The 15,567-nt window shown below is 49.0% G+C and overlaps 7 protein-coding genes across 8 annotated transcripts; 3 read left to right on the top strand and 4 right to left on the bottom strand.

The window, feature by feature from the left end:
* The first annotated feature begins 1,801 nt into the window (after positions 1 to 1,801).
* On the top strand, positions 1,802 to 5,178 carry Pmar_PMAR014630 (hypothetical protein). Its single transcript, XM_002771553.1, has 19 exons — positions 1,802 to 1,957; positions 2,022 to 2,170; positions 2,214 to 2,263; positions 2,311 to 2,421; positions 2,471 to 2,593; positions 2,641 to 2,726; positions 2,776 to 2,853; positions 3,073 to 3,174; positions 3,220 to 3,329; positions 3,379 to 3,539; positions 3,584 to 3,765; positions 3,812 to 3,881; positions 3,928 to 4,031; positions 4,081 to 4,140; positions 4,406 to 4,536; positions 4,585 to 4,684; positions 4,733 to 4,846; positions 4,892 to 4,951; positions 5,000 to 5,178. Exons 1-19 carry the CDS (start codon positions 1,808 to 1,810, stop codon positions 5,108 to 5,110), a joined length of 2,052 nt encoding a protein of 683 aa, XP_002771599.1. The 5' UTR covers positions 1,802 to 1,807; the 3' UTR covers positions 5,111 to 5,178.
* Positions 5,179 to 5,744: 566 nt separating this feature from the next.
* Pmar_PMAR014629 (Molybdopterin biosynthesis protein CNX2, putative) lies at positions 5,745 to 6,811 on the top strand (the record flags this gene model as incomplete). Its single annotated transcript, XM_002771552.1, has 2 exons — positions 5,745 to 5,870; positions 6,005 to 6,811. 2 exons carry the CDS (start codon positions 5,745 to 5,747, stop codon positions 6,809 to 6,811), a joined length of 933 nt encoding a protein of 310 aa, XP_002771598.1.
* A 1,730-nt stretch (positions 6,812 to 8,541) lies between these two features.
* Pmar_PMAR014628 (hypothetical protein) lies at positions 8,542 to 8,861 on the bottom strand (the record flags this gene model as incomplete). The annotated part of the gene is made up of 2 exons (XM_002771551.1): positions 8,542 to 8,684; positions 8,783 to 8,861. The coding sequence occupies 2 exons, from the start codon at positions 8,859 to 8,861 to the stop codon at positions 8,542 to 8,544; spliced, it is 222 nt and encodes a 73-aa protein (XP_002771597.1).
* Positions 8,862 to 9,930: 1,069 nt separating this feature from the next.
* On the bottom strand, positions 9,931 to 11,295 carry Pmar_PMAR014627 (conserved hypothetical protein; the record flags this gene model as incomplete). Its single annotated transcript, XM_002771550.1, has 1 exon — positions 9,931 to 11,295. The coding sequence occupies one exon, from the start codon at positions 11,293 to 11,295 to the stop codon at positions 9,931 to 9,933; it is 1,365 nt and encodes a 454-aa protein (XP_002771596.1).
* A 191-nt stretch (positions 11,296 to 11,486) lies between these two features.
* Pmar_PMAR014626 (hypothetical protein) lies at positions 11,487 to 11,753 on the bottom strand (the record flags this gene model as incomplete). The annotated part of the gene is made up of 2 exons (XM_002771549.1): positions 11,487 to 11,543; positions 11,587 to 11,753. Coding segments are annotated over 2 exons (224 nt in total), but the record flags the coding sequence as incomplete, so codon positions are not given.
* Positions 11,754 to 12,218: 465 nt separating this feature from the next.
* Positions 12,219 to 13,936, bottom strand: Pmar_PMAR014625 (hypothetical protein, conserved). Of its 2 annotated transcripts, XM_002771547.1 has the most exons (12): positions 13,876 to 13,936; positions 13,769 to 13,832; positions 13,609 to 13,718; positions 13,409 to 13,559; positions 13,283 to 13,361; positions 13,176 to 13,235; positions 13,027 to 13,126; positions 12,891 to 12,979; positions 12,741 to 12,843; positions 12,564 to 12,697; positions 12,360 to 12,452; positions 12,219 to 12,314 (listed from the first exon to the last, which is right to left on the bottom strand). In XM_002771547.1, the coding sequence occupies exons 1-12, from the start codon at positions 13,930 to 13,932 to the stop codon at positions 12,248 to 12,250; spliced, it is 1,107 nt and encodes a 368-aa protein (XP_002771593.1). In that variant the 5' UTR covers positions 13,933 to 13,936; the 3' UTR covers positions 12,219 to 12,247. The 2 variants fall into 2 exon arrangements, with proteins under 2 accessions (XP_002771593.1, XP_002771594.1); XM_002771548.1 differs by having other exon boundaries at positions 12,219 to 12,452.
* A 552-nt stretch (positions 13,937 to 14,488) lies between these two features.
* On the top strand, positions 14,489 to 15,361 carry Pmar_PMAR014624 (DNA-directed RNA polymerase III subunit, putative; the record flags this gene model as incomplete). The annotated part of the gene is made up of 5 exons (XM_002771546.1): positions 14,489 to 14,649; positions 14,818 to 14,914; positions 14,958 to 15,029; positions 15,083 to 15,206; positions 15,255 to 15,361. 5 exons carry the CDS (start codon positions 14,489 to 14,491, stop codon positions 15,359 to 15,361), a joined length of 561 nt encoding a protein of 186 aa, XP_002771592.1.
* Between the last annotated feature and the right edge of the window lie 206 nt (positions 15,362 to 15,567).

Below are 15,567 nucleotides of genomic sequence, written 5' to 3'. Positions count from 1 at the left end.
TCTTGGCCATCTTCGTGGTCAACTCAATTGTACGGAAGTCGCTACGGGTAGGTCGGTTGGAGAGGGGGTATCAATGTATTCGTATGATTGGTTTTCTCAACGAGGTTTCTCACTCATGACAACTCAAACACGACTCAGAGTAGGAGTGCACGTTAGTTTTCCCACAATTTTCAAGTCGTCATCAACAAGTGCAGTTGACTATGTACATATTTCGGACGGAGATATTTCCTTAGGTACAGCGGGAAGTGGTAGTGGCTTATTTAAACAAACCCGACTAAACTAGAATTTCGAGACGGCATAGTATAAGCTCACAATAGTGAAGATCTTCAGACAGAGAACAGACATCAAGTTATTTTGTGGACTTCGCGATGTTCTTTTCGGGGAATGTTTTTTCAGAATCACATAACCGAAATCATCTGAAACGTGTGGTGAAGGAGACTCGATTCGTAACTCTGAAATGTAGAGATTCATTTTCATCTCTTTGCAATTAAGAAAAGAATATGGTGGTTATGGGGGTTTTCTCTCCATGATATCCTGGGGATATTCAGTTTTTTTGCTAGTTGACATTGCCATGTTAGTGATACGATAAATGTCAAGCGAAACGCGCCTTTCCTTTCCTGTTCCTTTCTTTGGAGGTTTCAATAGAGGGTTTTAATTCATCATGTAGCATATTAATATGATGTTAGTCAATCATTGATCCGTGAGGTATTGTGTTCTATGCCTTGACAACTGGGGTGAGAGAGAGAAACACCAAGTTCTCCAGATGGGAGATGAATAGTGGGATGCGAACGATAAATGATCGCGTGAGTTCGATAAACGATTCACTGAGGAAATATTCTCCGGAAACGCATAACCTGATAATGCCGTGTCGGTATTACAAAACCCTGAAGTGATTTGACTGTTCAACATTCGTATTGTACACAAAACTTTCAGCCCGCTGTATCATATCGACATGAATTGTTCCTCAAAATTGGAAGTTTAAATACACCGCTACGACATGTTTCGCAAACACCGACTCGCGCCTCAGAACATAACATCTGTGCGAATCGAACCTTGGTCATGTACTTCCTAGCAGTGACTCCCTCGAGTTAGACTATCGAACCTCCACAAAACCGGTGTCTATGTTCCATTCGCCTTCAGGAACCAAACTATCAACAGAGTTGTCGATTTCGGGGAGTTACATTCTCGTTTACGACAAGTTTAGACAGCACACAACACTATGGCGCGCGCAATCAATTTAGACAACATCTCGATTGTCGAAAGTGATAGCAGTTGTCCATCTCGACACCTACTGAGCACTTGTCGAATCCGACAACGTATGCGTTTTCGCCAATTAATTAGGACAGCTTATTTTCGACAGCACATTGTCGTATTTGACTGTTGTCGAAATGGAGTGCGACCAATCGACCAACGGCTGAAACCGTAAGATACGGCAAGATTCCGGGCGCATTCCAACTGAATACGCGCTGATGAAAGATGTAAGAACTTGCCAGATTCGCTTCGCTTTCCCGTATTGTCGTTAAGTGGGTACAATATGAAAGTTTCCGGTACACACCTGACGGTCTTTCGTTAATGGAGTGGTAATCCTTATTCGCTCGCTCTCTTCAGCTCGGCTCTGGCCAGGACCCTGTCTATGTAACTCACCAGTGGATTCCTCTAGAGGCGTGATTCACCCACTGCCGCAGTATCCAAACAGACAACTCGAGCTCGCTACAGTGAGGGTTGGAACATTCGTGCAGCTCCACCAACGTGACTACTGGTTAAGGCATGCCAAGGCCTCGTGTTGTTTCAGAAGTTTTTTACTGTAATGGCTAGTAGCGTCCCCGCGGTGAACGGATTCGGGGACTCGGCCTTCACCTTCGACCCCGCACCCGCTTCAGCACCACGACCGGGAGGCTCCACTCAATCACCTTTTGATACAAATTTTGATCCCACACACAGGGGAAGCGGCACTAATGTAGCACTATCGAGTCAACTTGAAGGTCGTGTCTAGTTCAATCCGGACTAACCCAGCCCCATAGGTATCTGGGTTCGGTGCAGTGCCAGGCAGTAGTTTTCCAACGACAGCAAACGCTCCTACCACTACAGGGGCTCCAGGCAGCGAGAGGGCTGCGGACTGTATTTATATTGACTTCGATATTCTGGGTGATGGCCAGACAGATCCCAAAGAGTAGGAGTCGACTATTATAAGGTCCTGTGGTTATCTCCTACAGGTTATTGAAGTCGCTGAAGGAGCAACTGGCTAGTCCCGAGGCTCCCATTCGTAATACATCATCAACGTGAGGTTGTTAATGGGACTGAACTTGTCAGATAACGGCATGTTTGGTGTATTCGCGGACAAAGCTCAGCTGGAGGACGTGCCCTCTGGTTCTCCAAAAACCGCTGCAGAACCTCAGCCTGGCAACACGACCGGCGGGAACGGTAACAAATGGGAAGTGAAAAATCGCAGTAGTTGATAAAGTTGTGGTAGAGAAGACTGCTGGGGTATCCTCGGACGTGGACCAGCTGGCAGTAGAAAGGCGTTTAGCGAGTATTGAGCTCAGTGACGCCAAGGCTGAAATTGAGGACCTCAAAAAACAGCTTCAGGACTCGGGTAGCACGATCGGCTTCTTTTTCTTCTCAATCGAATACTTATCGTAGTGTCGGCGCATGAGTCGTCTATGCACCAGTTGACCGAGGCCAGGAATCAACTCGATGAAACTATGAAGCAAGTGGCTAAGCTGGAGGTTCGAACGCTATTTCACGTTTGAGTCGCTGGAGTGGTATTGGTGTTAGGGAGAAGTGAACAGCTTAAAGAGTCAGAATAGATCTTTGACGACGGATCTGAGTAATGCTAAAGAAATGTGGATGAAGGTACTGGGGAGGGGAGATACAAAATGGACGAGTGCTGGAATTCTGTGTGAGAAAATATGCACATGGTTCACCACATTCTGAGGAAATTCTGGAAAATTCTCATTGGTTTCCGTAAACTTCTACCCCGATATGGGTGTGAACTTCTATGAGTGAAATCCCAGAGGAAAGCGAACATATTCCCGCAACACTGGTTGTAACGGCGCTGGTTGGGCTTGTTAGGAGTCTACACGGGCGTCGAAGCTCCAGGATGAACTCAATACGAGGGATGATCAAATAGCTGAGGACTCACGGAGGCTAGCAGAGATGGCAGCAACCAATGAGGTACTTTGCTGCATTACCATCAGTCGAGTCGGATTGGGTGGTCAGGCGCTGCGACGGGAGAATGCTCAACTGAAGCAACTCTTCGAGGGCTCTGAGGTGGAGGTAGCGGCCCGGGCTAGGGCGGCTGAGAACACCTTTGGACAGATGAATGAGAGGTTATAGTCTATGGGGAAGGGCATGGGGTGGGGAAAAGGTCATTGGCAGTTACTTTGGCGACTCGCGGGTGCCTATGACGACCTCGAGGACACCAGCGGCTATGGCGTCCAGTTTGGAGGAGATGGTGGCTCCTCAGACTGATGGGCTCATGAGGAGGCCTCCAACTACGGCTACTACTGCCTTCACGCCGACCCAGACTGGCCGATTGAGTAGTGGAAGCAACTGTACATGGATTCCTCTACTGTATGTCTAGGCACATCTGGGTCGCCCCCTAAGACGACTAACTGGGGAACGACGACAAGGTTGGCCCCTTCGGGAGGTGTCAGCGCTGGGGCCCTTCTACCTCATCATGTGGGCGCCCCTGCCACTGTGGAGCGCTTCAGAGCTCTCATTGGGGCGCAGGAAGGAGTACTGTATGAAGATGAGATATTACAGGTGGAGACATTGGTCGTAGAAGTCTGGGGCGACCGTGTGCCTTCAGATCGGCTCGCAGTCTTCGTATTCGTGCGGCATGGGGGAAGGGCAAGTGAGCCTTTATTTTGGCAATAAGAGTACTACCGTGTACACCAGGCTCGCGGCCAGTTCTTGTCCTGTTAGGTTCGGGGGCGTTGGATGGTTTTACCGTGGAGTTGATATCAGGGGACGATATTACCCTTACACCTACTGAAGCGGTGCCCACGGCTATCCGGGCTAAGCAGCAGGTAGAAGCAGCTGGTGAATGAGGGCCGCCCTGAGTGGAAGTGACAGCAGATACGATTAGTGGTGAAGGTGGTATGTACTAAGCCGACTCAGCAGATCCCAATGATGAGTGTAATATGGTCGTGCCCCGAGAGATAGTGGTAAAGTCACTAGTACTAGGGAGTGAACGGCGTTAGGGCACTCCAGAGTCCTGATATCCATGACTAGGGTCAGAAAAAGCTCAATCGTGTTCATATAGACTCTGGGTCAGTGCCACCTGAAACACGTCTTACACCCTTTTCTATGGATGTATTACTTTGCACGCTACTACTACTGCTACGACCACCCAGTGTTAACTCTAGTACCACTATATTCTATCATAGTCTCTCTCCTTCAGATGCGTTTTTTGCTGTTCGACAATACCCCGCGAACGCTGTCCTTACGGTTGCCTATTCTTCTGTCCAAGTTTATGGCACCAGTAGACATACCAAATGCTGCTGATTTCTTTAGTATGTGGCGACACCATATGTGAGGACCCTCCTCCACTTTGCCTTAATCGACACCGTTTTCTATCAGATATCACTTGTCTGAGCAGTCCGCCGTAGTGAGCATCACAACATCGTACGATTGTCGAGATAGTCTTTTAGCGCTCGCCCGATCGGCAACTTTGGGAGGGGTAATAAGGACGGCAGTGGTTGGGAGTATGGACCTGCATCATGAGTAGGTTCTTCGGCTACATTCACAACTAGATGCAAATCCCAACAATCTAGTTTTATGTGGTAAGTTCCCGGCGGACAGTCCAGAAGGCATACAGTGTTTCACTCTGCCCAATGCTACGGTAGTGATTTGAATTTGTGATTGACGTTCATTAGCGCCCCCGTAGGTCCTGGTTCGAATTGAAGTTGGTACAGGGCCACAGCATGCAGGGAAGGCCAGAGTCGCGGTAATGTGTCGATTCACTAGTTGTGGAGAGATCATGTCTTCGATCTAGGTGCGGTCGTCAGAGCCTCTTGTCGCACTAGCAGTTAGAGACGACCTACTACTTGCGTTCGCCGAGCTGCCAGTAGATGCAGAACCTAACGATCCCAACTTCATTACCTGAGGCCCGGGTCGTACCTCTGTCGTTGCCTAATATTGCTATTACTATCCTTCTGCGCCTGTGATAACCTCTGCTACATTGGGCCAGCTTTCTTCCATCTGTTCGATTTGCGTTGTGGAGTACGCGGTCAGGCGACAGTGCCCAATGCAAGCTCTCGGTATATCTAGGGTAGTGTGTCGGGGTATATGTTGGTTTCTTTCCTCAGCTGAACGCAGGGGTTCCGTTACCGTTTCATAGGATTAAGGCACACGACTAGAGTGCGCCAGGATGAGGAAAAATCTCCTGAGATTCCATTTTTTCTGTGTCGGGATTACGTGTGGCTGATTATGTGTGTATTTCGCCCGATGTAGGGTTTGTCCCTCTCCCATGTGGGCAGGACGGTCTTGGTTCAGTCGGAGTGGTAGGCTCTATGGTAGCTACAGTGCCATGGCGACCAGAGGGGTATCCACTGATGTAAGTCAACGACTGGAGAAGGCGGTCAGCGACACTTTCGGGCGTCGGCACACGTACTTGCGGCTCTCTTTGACTGATAAATGCAATATGCGATGTCAATACTGCATGCCACCGGGGATTTACGGGGAACATGATGAAGAAATAAGGTACTCAAAATGTGGACTGGGATGGCTTCTAGATTCAAATGTGTACTGGTATCAGGCCGCCGTCAGCAGACTATCTCACTGTAGAGGAGATAGTCACATTAGCGTCGACTCTCGTGAACGATCTTGGGGTGGATAAGATACGTTTGACTGGTGGTGAACCGACGGTAGTATTGGGAACATCTGAGCAGCTTTGGGTTTTTAGTATTGTTGGGTCCATGAGCTTTACTCGAGAGGACTACGACTTGGTGTTTTCTAGAGGAACTTCGGGTCTTTACGGTATTGCCGTAGTTGGATTCAGGTCCGATCCGACTTCCCCCAAATCATACAGGGCATAGCTGAGAGTTGCGGGGAGCGTCTCGATCGGTTCGGTATCACTACGAATGGTGTGCTTCTCGAACGCTATCTTCCCGTTATGAAAGCTACCGGACTTTCCCATGTAAACGTATCTTTGGACACTCTCATTGCTGAAAAATTTCCGATGATTTCAAACCGCCCCGACACGTATTGGAATCGAACTCGAAAGCTCATCGATAGGCTTAAGGACGATGAAGATTTCCGCTTGAAGGTGAACTGTGTGGTGATGCGGGGGGTTAACGATGATGAAATTCTCGATTTTGTTCATCTTACTCGAGATGGAAATCTTGATGTCCGATTCATTGAATACATGCCTTTTGCTGGCAATAACTGGGGTTCTGGCAAACTCCTGTTACCCAAGGAGGAAATATTGAATCGGATCTACGATGCTTTTGGTGTTGATAACATCACCGTGGTAGATGAAGTGGACCCGCACTCGACAGTGGGGAGAGAGTACCGAGTGAAAGGCCATAAGAGTACCTTTGGTGTCATCAGCTCGATGACTGATCAGTTCTGTGGCGGCTGCAACCGTATAAGGGTCTCCGCGGACGGACTGCTGTATAATTGCTTATTCGCTTCGGCCGACTCGGGTGTGTCCTTACGGGACGCCATTAGGGAGGGGAGGCCACTCCGACCCCTTCTTGAGGAGTCTCTGGGACGCAAGGCTTGGGCGCTGGGCGGTCGGGCGGATATGTACGAGTTGGGTGAGAAAGCTAGCGAACTACGCAACATGATGAAGATAGGTGGCTGAGGTGGTGACCTTATCGATACTTTGCTGTTGCATTACTGTATGATTTTACCGACTGTTATTGTTGTAAGTTTCACTACTCCGCCGTTCCGAGTTGTCAGTGATTGAAGACATCGTCGCACTCATTGTATCCGTTGGCTCTCACATTGGTTTGAGCCAGGGCGATCCAATACAAACACTTAGTCAAAGAGTTATGCGCTACATCTTGCGCTACATCTGAGCATATCACGCATCAGTATCAGCGTCAATCGAACACTCTGAAAATTTTCATACATAGTTGCATTATACGACTTTCGATTGCACCCGAGGAGAAGCATAAACCTCTAGCTTTTAAGTTTCCAACAGCTTGACTCGGCAGGAATGACGTGGCCATTCGGGATTCCTGGCGGCCACTCTTATACTGTACAAGAGTGGCCGCTTATACTGTATAAGTTATACAGTACAGGGTTGAAAACATCATAGCGTCCCGATTGGGATCTGGCAAGGACACACTGTCCACTTCTGTACACCTATCTGTCCCATTGCTGTTGGCCATTTCCCTGTATGGAAGTGGCACTGTAATGCACCAGTAAAAGGTCTGTGAGGACAATCCCCGTGCAATGTGGGGGAATATGCACGTGGTCAAAGTACGAGTGTGAGTGACAATATGAGGGTTCTGAAAAATTCTTATTGGTTTCTATACCATTCCACTCACACTGTAAACTTCCATAACATATTGGAGAAACTCCTGAACCGCAGCTGATGGGAGTGAACATTTACTCCAACACCGTCACCGTGGGTGAGTTGATCCTCTTGCAACGGCATGCATCGTGCAACTAAGCGTGCGTTGCAAAGATTTGATGCGGTAATGTTACTCCGACCCAAGGCATGTCTATAGCATTGACAAGATTCTTCTACACGAGTTTCAGACAACAGCTGTGATCTTCTCGGAAGTTGTCGAACACCACAATTCTCGATGAGTTCGCAGCGAAATTGGAATATTAACAGGGAATATGATACAGGGCTAATTCATGGTTGACATAAATACGACTAAGTACAATGGTTCAACAACAACAACAAAGTCAACTATGGCAATTCTCATCTATACGGTCCCCTCCCTCTCCTCGTTGCATAGTGACACTAAACGGTAGCCCGACTGTGGTCATGTCCAGTCGAGACATCACTGATCCACGAGCTTATGAAAAAATTATTCTGCCAGCCCTGTTGGGAAGGGGCGAGCCTGAGGCACCGGGGGTCGAGGTTGGACACGTCCACATAGGAGGCCGGCTCTCTCCAGGACAACTGAGAAGCTCCTCCAGACGTCGTTTCGCTCCACTGCTTCTTCTTGGACCGTTTTTTCTTATTTGATACTTTTTCTGGCGAAGTTAAACAACCCCCAGACAGCACAGCGGCGACCGGTGTTGTGGTAGCGCTGGCTTTACTCGGCACAGAGGGACCCAGATGGGCGATAAGTTCACCATCTGCAAAGGCTACCTGTCGGGCAAGGAAAAATAAGACCTCGGAAGCAATCACAATACGGAGGGCCTACGCAGGGCTCCTTGGCAGAGTAGTTTGCAAAAAGTTTGAGCTCATATTTATTCCGAATCCACCGTTGTAGATGTTGGGACACGTCTGGGTCTAACCTATCACCACCACCATTCGGGAAAGTCCTTCCGTCGGGCTTATGAATATGTGGTGGAACGTTGTATCTGAGATGCCGCGAAGTGACCAAGGAGTGGTATGTGCTGTTGGACTTACTCGTAGTATTCATTACCAACCTTATTGCCAACAGCATCAGCTAAGGCAACCCACTCGGGCTTCCACTCGTCTATTGTTGCCGACTGGACAAACGTAATATGAGTACCAATGCCACGATGGATACCGGCACAGTTGGTACCTGGCTGGGGACGTTGAGGGGAGGGTCTAGCGTGTCGAGAATCTTACAGATGAAGACGCCTATATTGACTGATGCCCATCGGGGGTTTGGGGCATTACAGTCTGCACAGACCGCGTTTTCAGGGCGGGAGAGGATCTGCTCGAGCTGAGGATTCATTGGCACAGTCGGAGTGCCCATCACTAGCTCGCAAGGAATAGTGCTGAATATAGTGAGGTGGACGAAGTGTCACAAGAAGGCCGAACCCAACAGTGCGGAAGTACTACACTTGTTAGACGGGTGAATAGCAGATGAGTATCCTCCACTGACTTTGTGGAGACATGACGTTCCTGGCATTGTTCGCCATAACGAATGAACGCAAGGACGCTCGATGATCCCGAGGAGGAATAGCCAACAAAGAGGCTTTAAAAATATTCTGTATAGATGGAACACGTGATTGGGTTGAGCCCTCGTATACTAGGATGGGGCGTATCAAATCGGGCAAGCAGTAGTCGGAAGAGCATAACGTAAGCAACACGGTAAGCAAGAGCATATAGTGAGGTCGTATGAAAAAGGATAACACCACTTCATCATAAAGAAGGGCTGAGCTCCGACAATTACAATGGAGAAGGGCCTACGCAGCCTCGCCCCGAGTAGCAAAGGCAACGACATCTAACTGCCACAACAATGGTGACTGAACTGACGGAACCTAATCAGATATGCTCAGCCGGGATGAGTAATGGTGTTGGGCAGAGCACATGTGGATGTGGTGGGAAGGTCGGCCTCGACTTCACCAAGTGTCTCGAGTTACCACCGATGGCGCATATTGCTGCTACTCCCCGCATAGTTGTATCTTTAGGGTCTAACTAGAAGAGGACGAGCCCTAACGGTGGCAACCCGATCAGTTCTTCCCAAGGAACGACGCCTCTGAATACAGGAGGGCAAGAAACCCCTTCCTCTCGAAGGGTCCATCTCGAATTAACTGACCACGATATTCGAGGGCGTTATGATCGCTTTGAATACTCTTCACTGGGGAGAGCGCTGCATAGAGCGGGGTAACAGCACTTGGTCAGAAAAGGCTTACTCCGTCGAGGCCATTACTCCGCAAGCTAACACTGTGAACAGCTGATATAACTGCAAGATAACTGTGGGCGTCTGTAGGAGCCAATAACGAGATTAAACCGTACCGTAACACGACAACTTCATGGAGCACTGATGAAGCCGGCGATGGTCATACCATGTGGCATGCCTCGTACACAGCGAGCACTAATTAGTATGGGGACTCACGAGCTAACAGGTACTTACGGTATCGCCCTTTGGAACGTATCGATGACAGATAGAGCTCCGACTTCTCCTTCTTCTCATCGAACATCTCGGGCGGCATCAGAGGCTCTAATGGGGCGATCAAAACTTCGTCCAGCGGTATGGTAGCCGTCGTCGGCTCGCCAAGGAGTCTTACCGACTGCCACACAGGCGAGGCCACCTTAGGCAAACACCCCAGGGACCCGACACCGTCCCTCTTCAATGGTTGGGGATCAACGAGACTGGGCACTCGCGTTATCGAGAGGTGCTCCCGAAGTGGGCAGAAGAAACCTCTCTGGCTGTGATGCTTGGGCCTGCCGTCACTATACTTGTCCTCTTCATCCAGCCTCTTACGACCGGTAACGTCAAGGTAGATAACTCGACCCATGGGGGATGGAGGAGTACGTTGGCGTTCTTCCCAGAGGATACCCAGACCACTGTCGGGCTCCTGTGGCCCAGCAGGTCCTGGTTTCCGTACTGGTGGTGCCACAGGAGGGACCGGAGGGGGTTGCGGTGGCAGGATGATCCCAGGGGGCGGGGGCAGTGGGCCCTCGTGGTACGAAGTGGGAGGTGGTGGGTGGTAGCGCGAGGTCTGTACAAAGGGCGGGGCGTTGGAATTCAGCGGTTGACTGTGTGGTACGGCACTCCAGTTAGCCGGCATTGGCTGTGCTGGTCCCTGTTGTGGATACCCTACAGGTCTCATCGGCATCATCCTTCCATGATGAGGATAGTGTTGTCTTATATAACGTTGTTGCGGGTAGGGTCCAGGATAGGGCTCGATGGGCATGGGCTGGTACTGATGATGATAGTGCGCCATGGCTTGCCTTGCCACCTGGTCAACAGGCATTCTGTCCATGGGCACTTCCCACTGATGAGGACGATACCCCTCCCCCATAGGCGGTAGTCGTGGGCCGGGATGCATATTAGGGTTGTGGTAATGTGTCGGTTGTGGTACGTGGTGCCTCATAGGGTTGATACCAGGTGGTACAGAGTACCCGCTGGGCCCCTGTGGGTAGTGTCCGCCGCCCGTGAAGGGTGACGAGAATAGTATAGCGGGAGGAATCTCCATACGGTATGTATTAAAGCACGCCGGTGGGGAGGGAGGTGCCGGTGGAGGCTGCAGCTGATGGTAGCTAGGCTTCTTGGTCATCACCTCGGGCAAGGCAAACGGCTGCGGTAATGGGGACAAGCCGTATAGCTGACCGCCACCATTTTCTGGGAAGGCCTTGAGCTGGTCCCTCTGGAGGCGTCTTAGTGCTTTCTCTCGTTCATACTCTTGCTTTAGTTCCTGGTGGTCCTTACCCGCTTCCTCCGGTCTCCTCTGTCGAACCATCGTGGTCCCCATGACGTTGTAGCGCTGTTGGGCTTGCCAGAAGCACTGAGTGCTGGGAACTCGAAGGGGGATGAACTCTTCAGCCAGGTGTCTTAGTCCGGATTTCCTCGCTATTTCAGAAGGCGTAGGCGATATTGGTCCGACACGCTGCCAGAAAAAATATATACAATTTCCCCCTTCCCCCGACCTACCCCCGAAGGCTCCAAGACGCCCTCATCGGCGGACTCCTCACTAGTCTCGGTCGGTGTCTGAGGGCAAATAATTATCCTATGGATACCACACTATTGCTACCTCGACAAACGTGAGCCCCTTGCAGACTGATAATGGAACCCGACCCCCGGCCCTTTTACTAGGGTCGAATATAGGAGAGTCTTCGGAGAGGAGGGTGGGCAAACGATCTTCCTGGGCCTGTCGAAGTGCGACCTCTTGCGGCGAACACGATAGAGGATTCTCATCATCTGAACTGACACCTTCTGGCAGTGTGAAAAAATATGCACATATAAAAATTGTGAGAAAATTTATGGAGACTCTCATTGACTGCTGCACATCTTTGCCGGGTTCGTATGCAAACCTCGATAATTAGTGAGAAACGCCTGAGTTCAGCAGCTGAGGAAAGCGAACATATATTCCTCCAACACTGCCTCCCACATCCAGCTCACTCGCCATTACCTTCAATGTTGGGCTCTTCGTTGGCATCCACTAAGACAGTCGGTGCCTCTGAGGAGTACTGCATTATTAAACTCAACTGGAGAGATCCTTTGTCCCAAGGGGCTCGATAACGTAACACTAGGGAGATGGGGTAAACGGGATGATGATCATATATACTACACGAATGATGTGCATTAACGTGGTACAGGCAGTGAAAGATGAGATCAGCAGACTCACGTCAGGAAGAGGACTATGGACGGGCAGTGTAGTATAATCAAAATAATAGCTGGGGTGGGTTAGAATGCTATTGGGCGCATGCCTGGACGCCGGAACCCTCCGACGAAGAACTAGAATGCCTTTGGACCGCTAACCTGATGAAATGGACATGTTGACGGAGGTGTGGTATGAAAATCTACGTGGAGGATAATAGAGTGCTGAGGTCGGGGCGAGGGCTCATCTTCAGGTAGCGGACGTAGGCTTTTAAACGCTTATAGTATTGGTCCCGATACCTAAACGAACGATGACATGTGATAGGATCGAACCCGGGACTTGGTGTATATACATGGACAAATCAAACTGAGCCGAATTAGCGTTCACCAGGAACGCCCCCACAGTCTCACCGTGTTTCGATATCATTATGGGTGCCTCCTTTAACCCACCAAGGTGGGTACAGCGCGGTAGTGCCAGGGGCACATCTCCTATCCTTATCTCCTGTGATGGTCTCAGCCAATAACATACCATGCTCATAGGGAACCTACTAGATCACTCGAGAGTGTAAAAGGTCTCCCTACTATTACTTCCTCATCATCCGTGCCATGAATGATAAAAATAGGCGGGGGGCTCTTACCAGCCTCCGCGAAGTAGTCGGATAACTTCTCGACGTTCCGGTAGAGGTCGAACCTAGGAAGAGCCTCCGAGATGATTTGTTGAATGCCCATTGTCACTACCATGGGGTCCGTCGGGGTCTCTCGTAAGACTTGTAAACTCGAAGACCACTACCTATAGCACTGTGAAGGATAAGACCACCAACATGAACCTGATTCGGTGAGATGTAGTTTCTGAGAATAGTTACTGTGATGCTACCTTAGTGTACAGATCGACGGCGGGCCCTGAGCCTATGGACTGACCGTAGAGAATAATGTTACTGGGCGGGATGCCCATGGAAGATATTGCAAAGTCGTATCTAGGATATAGAGTCTACGAGTTGGAAGAAATTTGGTATGCCGCGTTACACAGCCCGAATAGTAGTGTACGTATTCGACTCACTAGGTTTACCACCATTCAAACCATACCTGATACGATATGAAAATCTTCGCTGTGCGCAAAAAGGGTATCTTACCCAGGATAGTCGTACGCAATTAGATCAACTTTGAGGTGACGAGCGAGGTAGTAATAGGAGATCCAGCTGTATCCAATATCTACGATGTAACAAAGGTGTGGTATGAAATTAATTACCGACGATAACCTGTTGAATTTCCATGCGAAAATATAATCGTCCAGCGGTCCGGGTTGACCTCGGTTGAGTGTTTAAAATAGAAGCCGTTGATATCACCAGGAAAGAGCACATGGTCACAGGACAGTTTTCCGTCACAGTGTAGGGACAATACGTCCGAGACCTGGATATTTGAGGTAGAACAAATCCAATATAGGTAACCGTAGCGCTACCCGAATGGACAGTTTTTTCCGATCATCTCGCAGCATTATGATCAGTTTTGTAGGACCGTACGGGTCGTTGTTTTTTCGCCAACGTTTTTTCTTGCATTTCAACGGAGCTCCTGAGATATATTCTAATTTGCCACTGTAGAGAGGGAAAGGAGACTTTTACCTTCATTGGGTGCAATAACACCATAGCCGCTTTGTCGAGGAGGGTAGAAGGTCAAAGGCCGTACCTGTGCGAGGTGATAAAGCGTGGGTGGGAGGAAGATGACTTACCACACACTCACGACAACCACAGAGTGATATGCAGCCAAAGCAGAATATCAGCGACATGCGCACTGCTGCCCGGGGTAATCAAATACTAATCTTGTGACGATGACGGGATAAATTACGCACTTCGTGAATGAACGATTATCAGAATATAATCGTTTGTGAATTTATTCCGCACCCATAATCGTTCAAGTCAAACGACGCTTGATTTTTCGTGGAAAACACATCAATATCACCGCAGTTGGGCAGATTAGAAGCATCTACTTTTGACCATGTTATTACGGCAGATGACTCAAGCTGTTACTCATAAGCAAACAGCCTAAATGGCGAATTTTCTCATAGACCTGAGCATACGAGGAAGTGAACGATACGTGATACCGCAATTGTAGATAATGCCAGCAATGGTAAAGGAAGTCCAGGTTATGGCATCTACAGGGACCAGCTGGGTGATGTGCCTATGAGCCTCTATCTTGAAGTGGAAGAGATCCGTAGAGGGATGAAGGCTGTTGTAGAAACTTATGGTTTGGCAACTGACGTTAGTGTGAAACGAAAACTGTGCTGTAGTCAAATGCTCAGTTTTTGGATCGTTTTCTACATCGTTGTTCGCCTACCATAGTACATGCCCAATGTCCTGTGGCAAACAGCCCAGCTGGTTAATATCGCAAAGTACGGTATGAAGGTCAGAAGGGTGTTGTGGACCAGGAGGGCGTGCCTTTCGGGGAGAAGGGATGGTGTCCGAATCTTATTATGGATCCTCATGGTTTACCCAGTCGAACGACTGTAAGAAAATTGGGAATAATTCGTGTTTACAATCTTTTCTCGGGAGTGTGTATCTGGTGAAGCTGGCGATCTCGACGGTGAACGGTCTTATGGTGCGGGATTTGGTGGGACTATGACTAAAGAGCATATGACTGAATATTTGATCTGTCACGGTTTCCATCATCCCAGCGTCAAGGAGTACATCATATCAGGCGTCACAGGAGAGGCTCTCGAGTGTTACATCTTCGTGGGACGGATTCACTATTGCCAGAAACTGGACCATATGGTAGGTGGCCGCTCACATCTGGTTGCTCATTGATCAAGTTCAGGTTATGGATAAAATCCATGCTCGCTCTACTGGTCTCGTCAATCAGCTCACTCGACAACCCACCGAAGGCCGAGTGAAGGATGGTGGTCTTCGTCTGGGAGAAATGGAAAGAGATTACTTAGTAAGATTAAGAACGCCTTTGAGCTTTCCAATGACGCCTCCAATGTATTGCTAGGACGTCTTATGCTTTCGAGTGATGTCTTCACAGCTTACGTTTGTCGACGATGCGGTTCTCTGTCTGAGAGTGCAAGTGAGTGGAGTCGTTTTGCCTTATTGTCCGATTGTCTTATTTTCATAGTGAGTGAGAACATTGTGAACATACGTGTGCCATTCGCTTGCAAATTGTTGTTCCAAGAATTGCAAGCTATGCACATCTGCCCTAGGTTAAAAGTTGAGTCTAGATGAGATACACTACCAACATGATTAAGGCTCATTTTTCCAACGTTGTTTCTACTGTACTTGCTTAGTATTGCGTACACAGTCACCGTTTGGCCAAATCGCGATAACAATTGGTTTTTAGAGTGCAGTTGTGTGCTCGCCTGAATCTCTGAGGGTTGATTTCTAGAAATTCATTCACTTATTTCCAAATTGAACTGAAATGAGTGTCGCAG

The sequence above is a fragment of the Perkinsus marinus genome (assembly GCF_000006405.1).
Source record: "Perkinsus marinus ATCC 50983 genomic scaffold scf_1104296962766, whole genome shotgun sequence".
Classification (NCBI taxonomy): domain Eukaryota; phylum Perkinsozoa; order Perkinsida; family Perkinsidae; genus Perkinsus; species Perkinsus marinus.
The sequence above is the reverse complement of the archived record's forward strand: the minus strand, read 5'-3'. Positions and strand labels throughout refer to the sequence as shown.

Bases quoted from the DNA above. Each gene is read 5' to 3' on its own strand.
- Pmar_PMAR014630 (XM_002771553.1), top strand. From the start codon at position 1,808: ATGGCTAGTAGCGTCCCCGCGGTGAACGGATTCGGGGACTCGGCCTTC. The intron at 2,264-2,310 runs GTAATACATCAT...TGAACTTGTCAG, and splicing joins TAGTCCCGAGGCTCCCATTC to ATAACGGCATGTTTGGTGTA. The intron at 3,882-3,927 runs GTACTACCGTGT...TTGTCCTGTTAG, and splicing joins CCTTTATTTTGGCAATAAGA to GTTCGGGGGCGTTGGATGGT.
- Pmar_PMAR014625 (XM_002771547.1), bottom strand. From the start codon at position 13,932: ATGTCGCTGATATTCTGCTTTGGCTGCATATCACTCTGTGGTTGTCGT. The intron at 12,844-12,890 runs GTAGTGACAATG...GGCTCTTCCTAG, and splicing joins AGACCCCGACGGACCCCATG to GTTCGACCTCTACCGGAACG. The intron at 12,315-12,359 runs GTAGATTTTCAT...CCATTTCATCAG, and splicing joins AGCACTCTATTATCCTCCAC to GTTAGCGGTCCAAAGGCATT.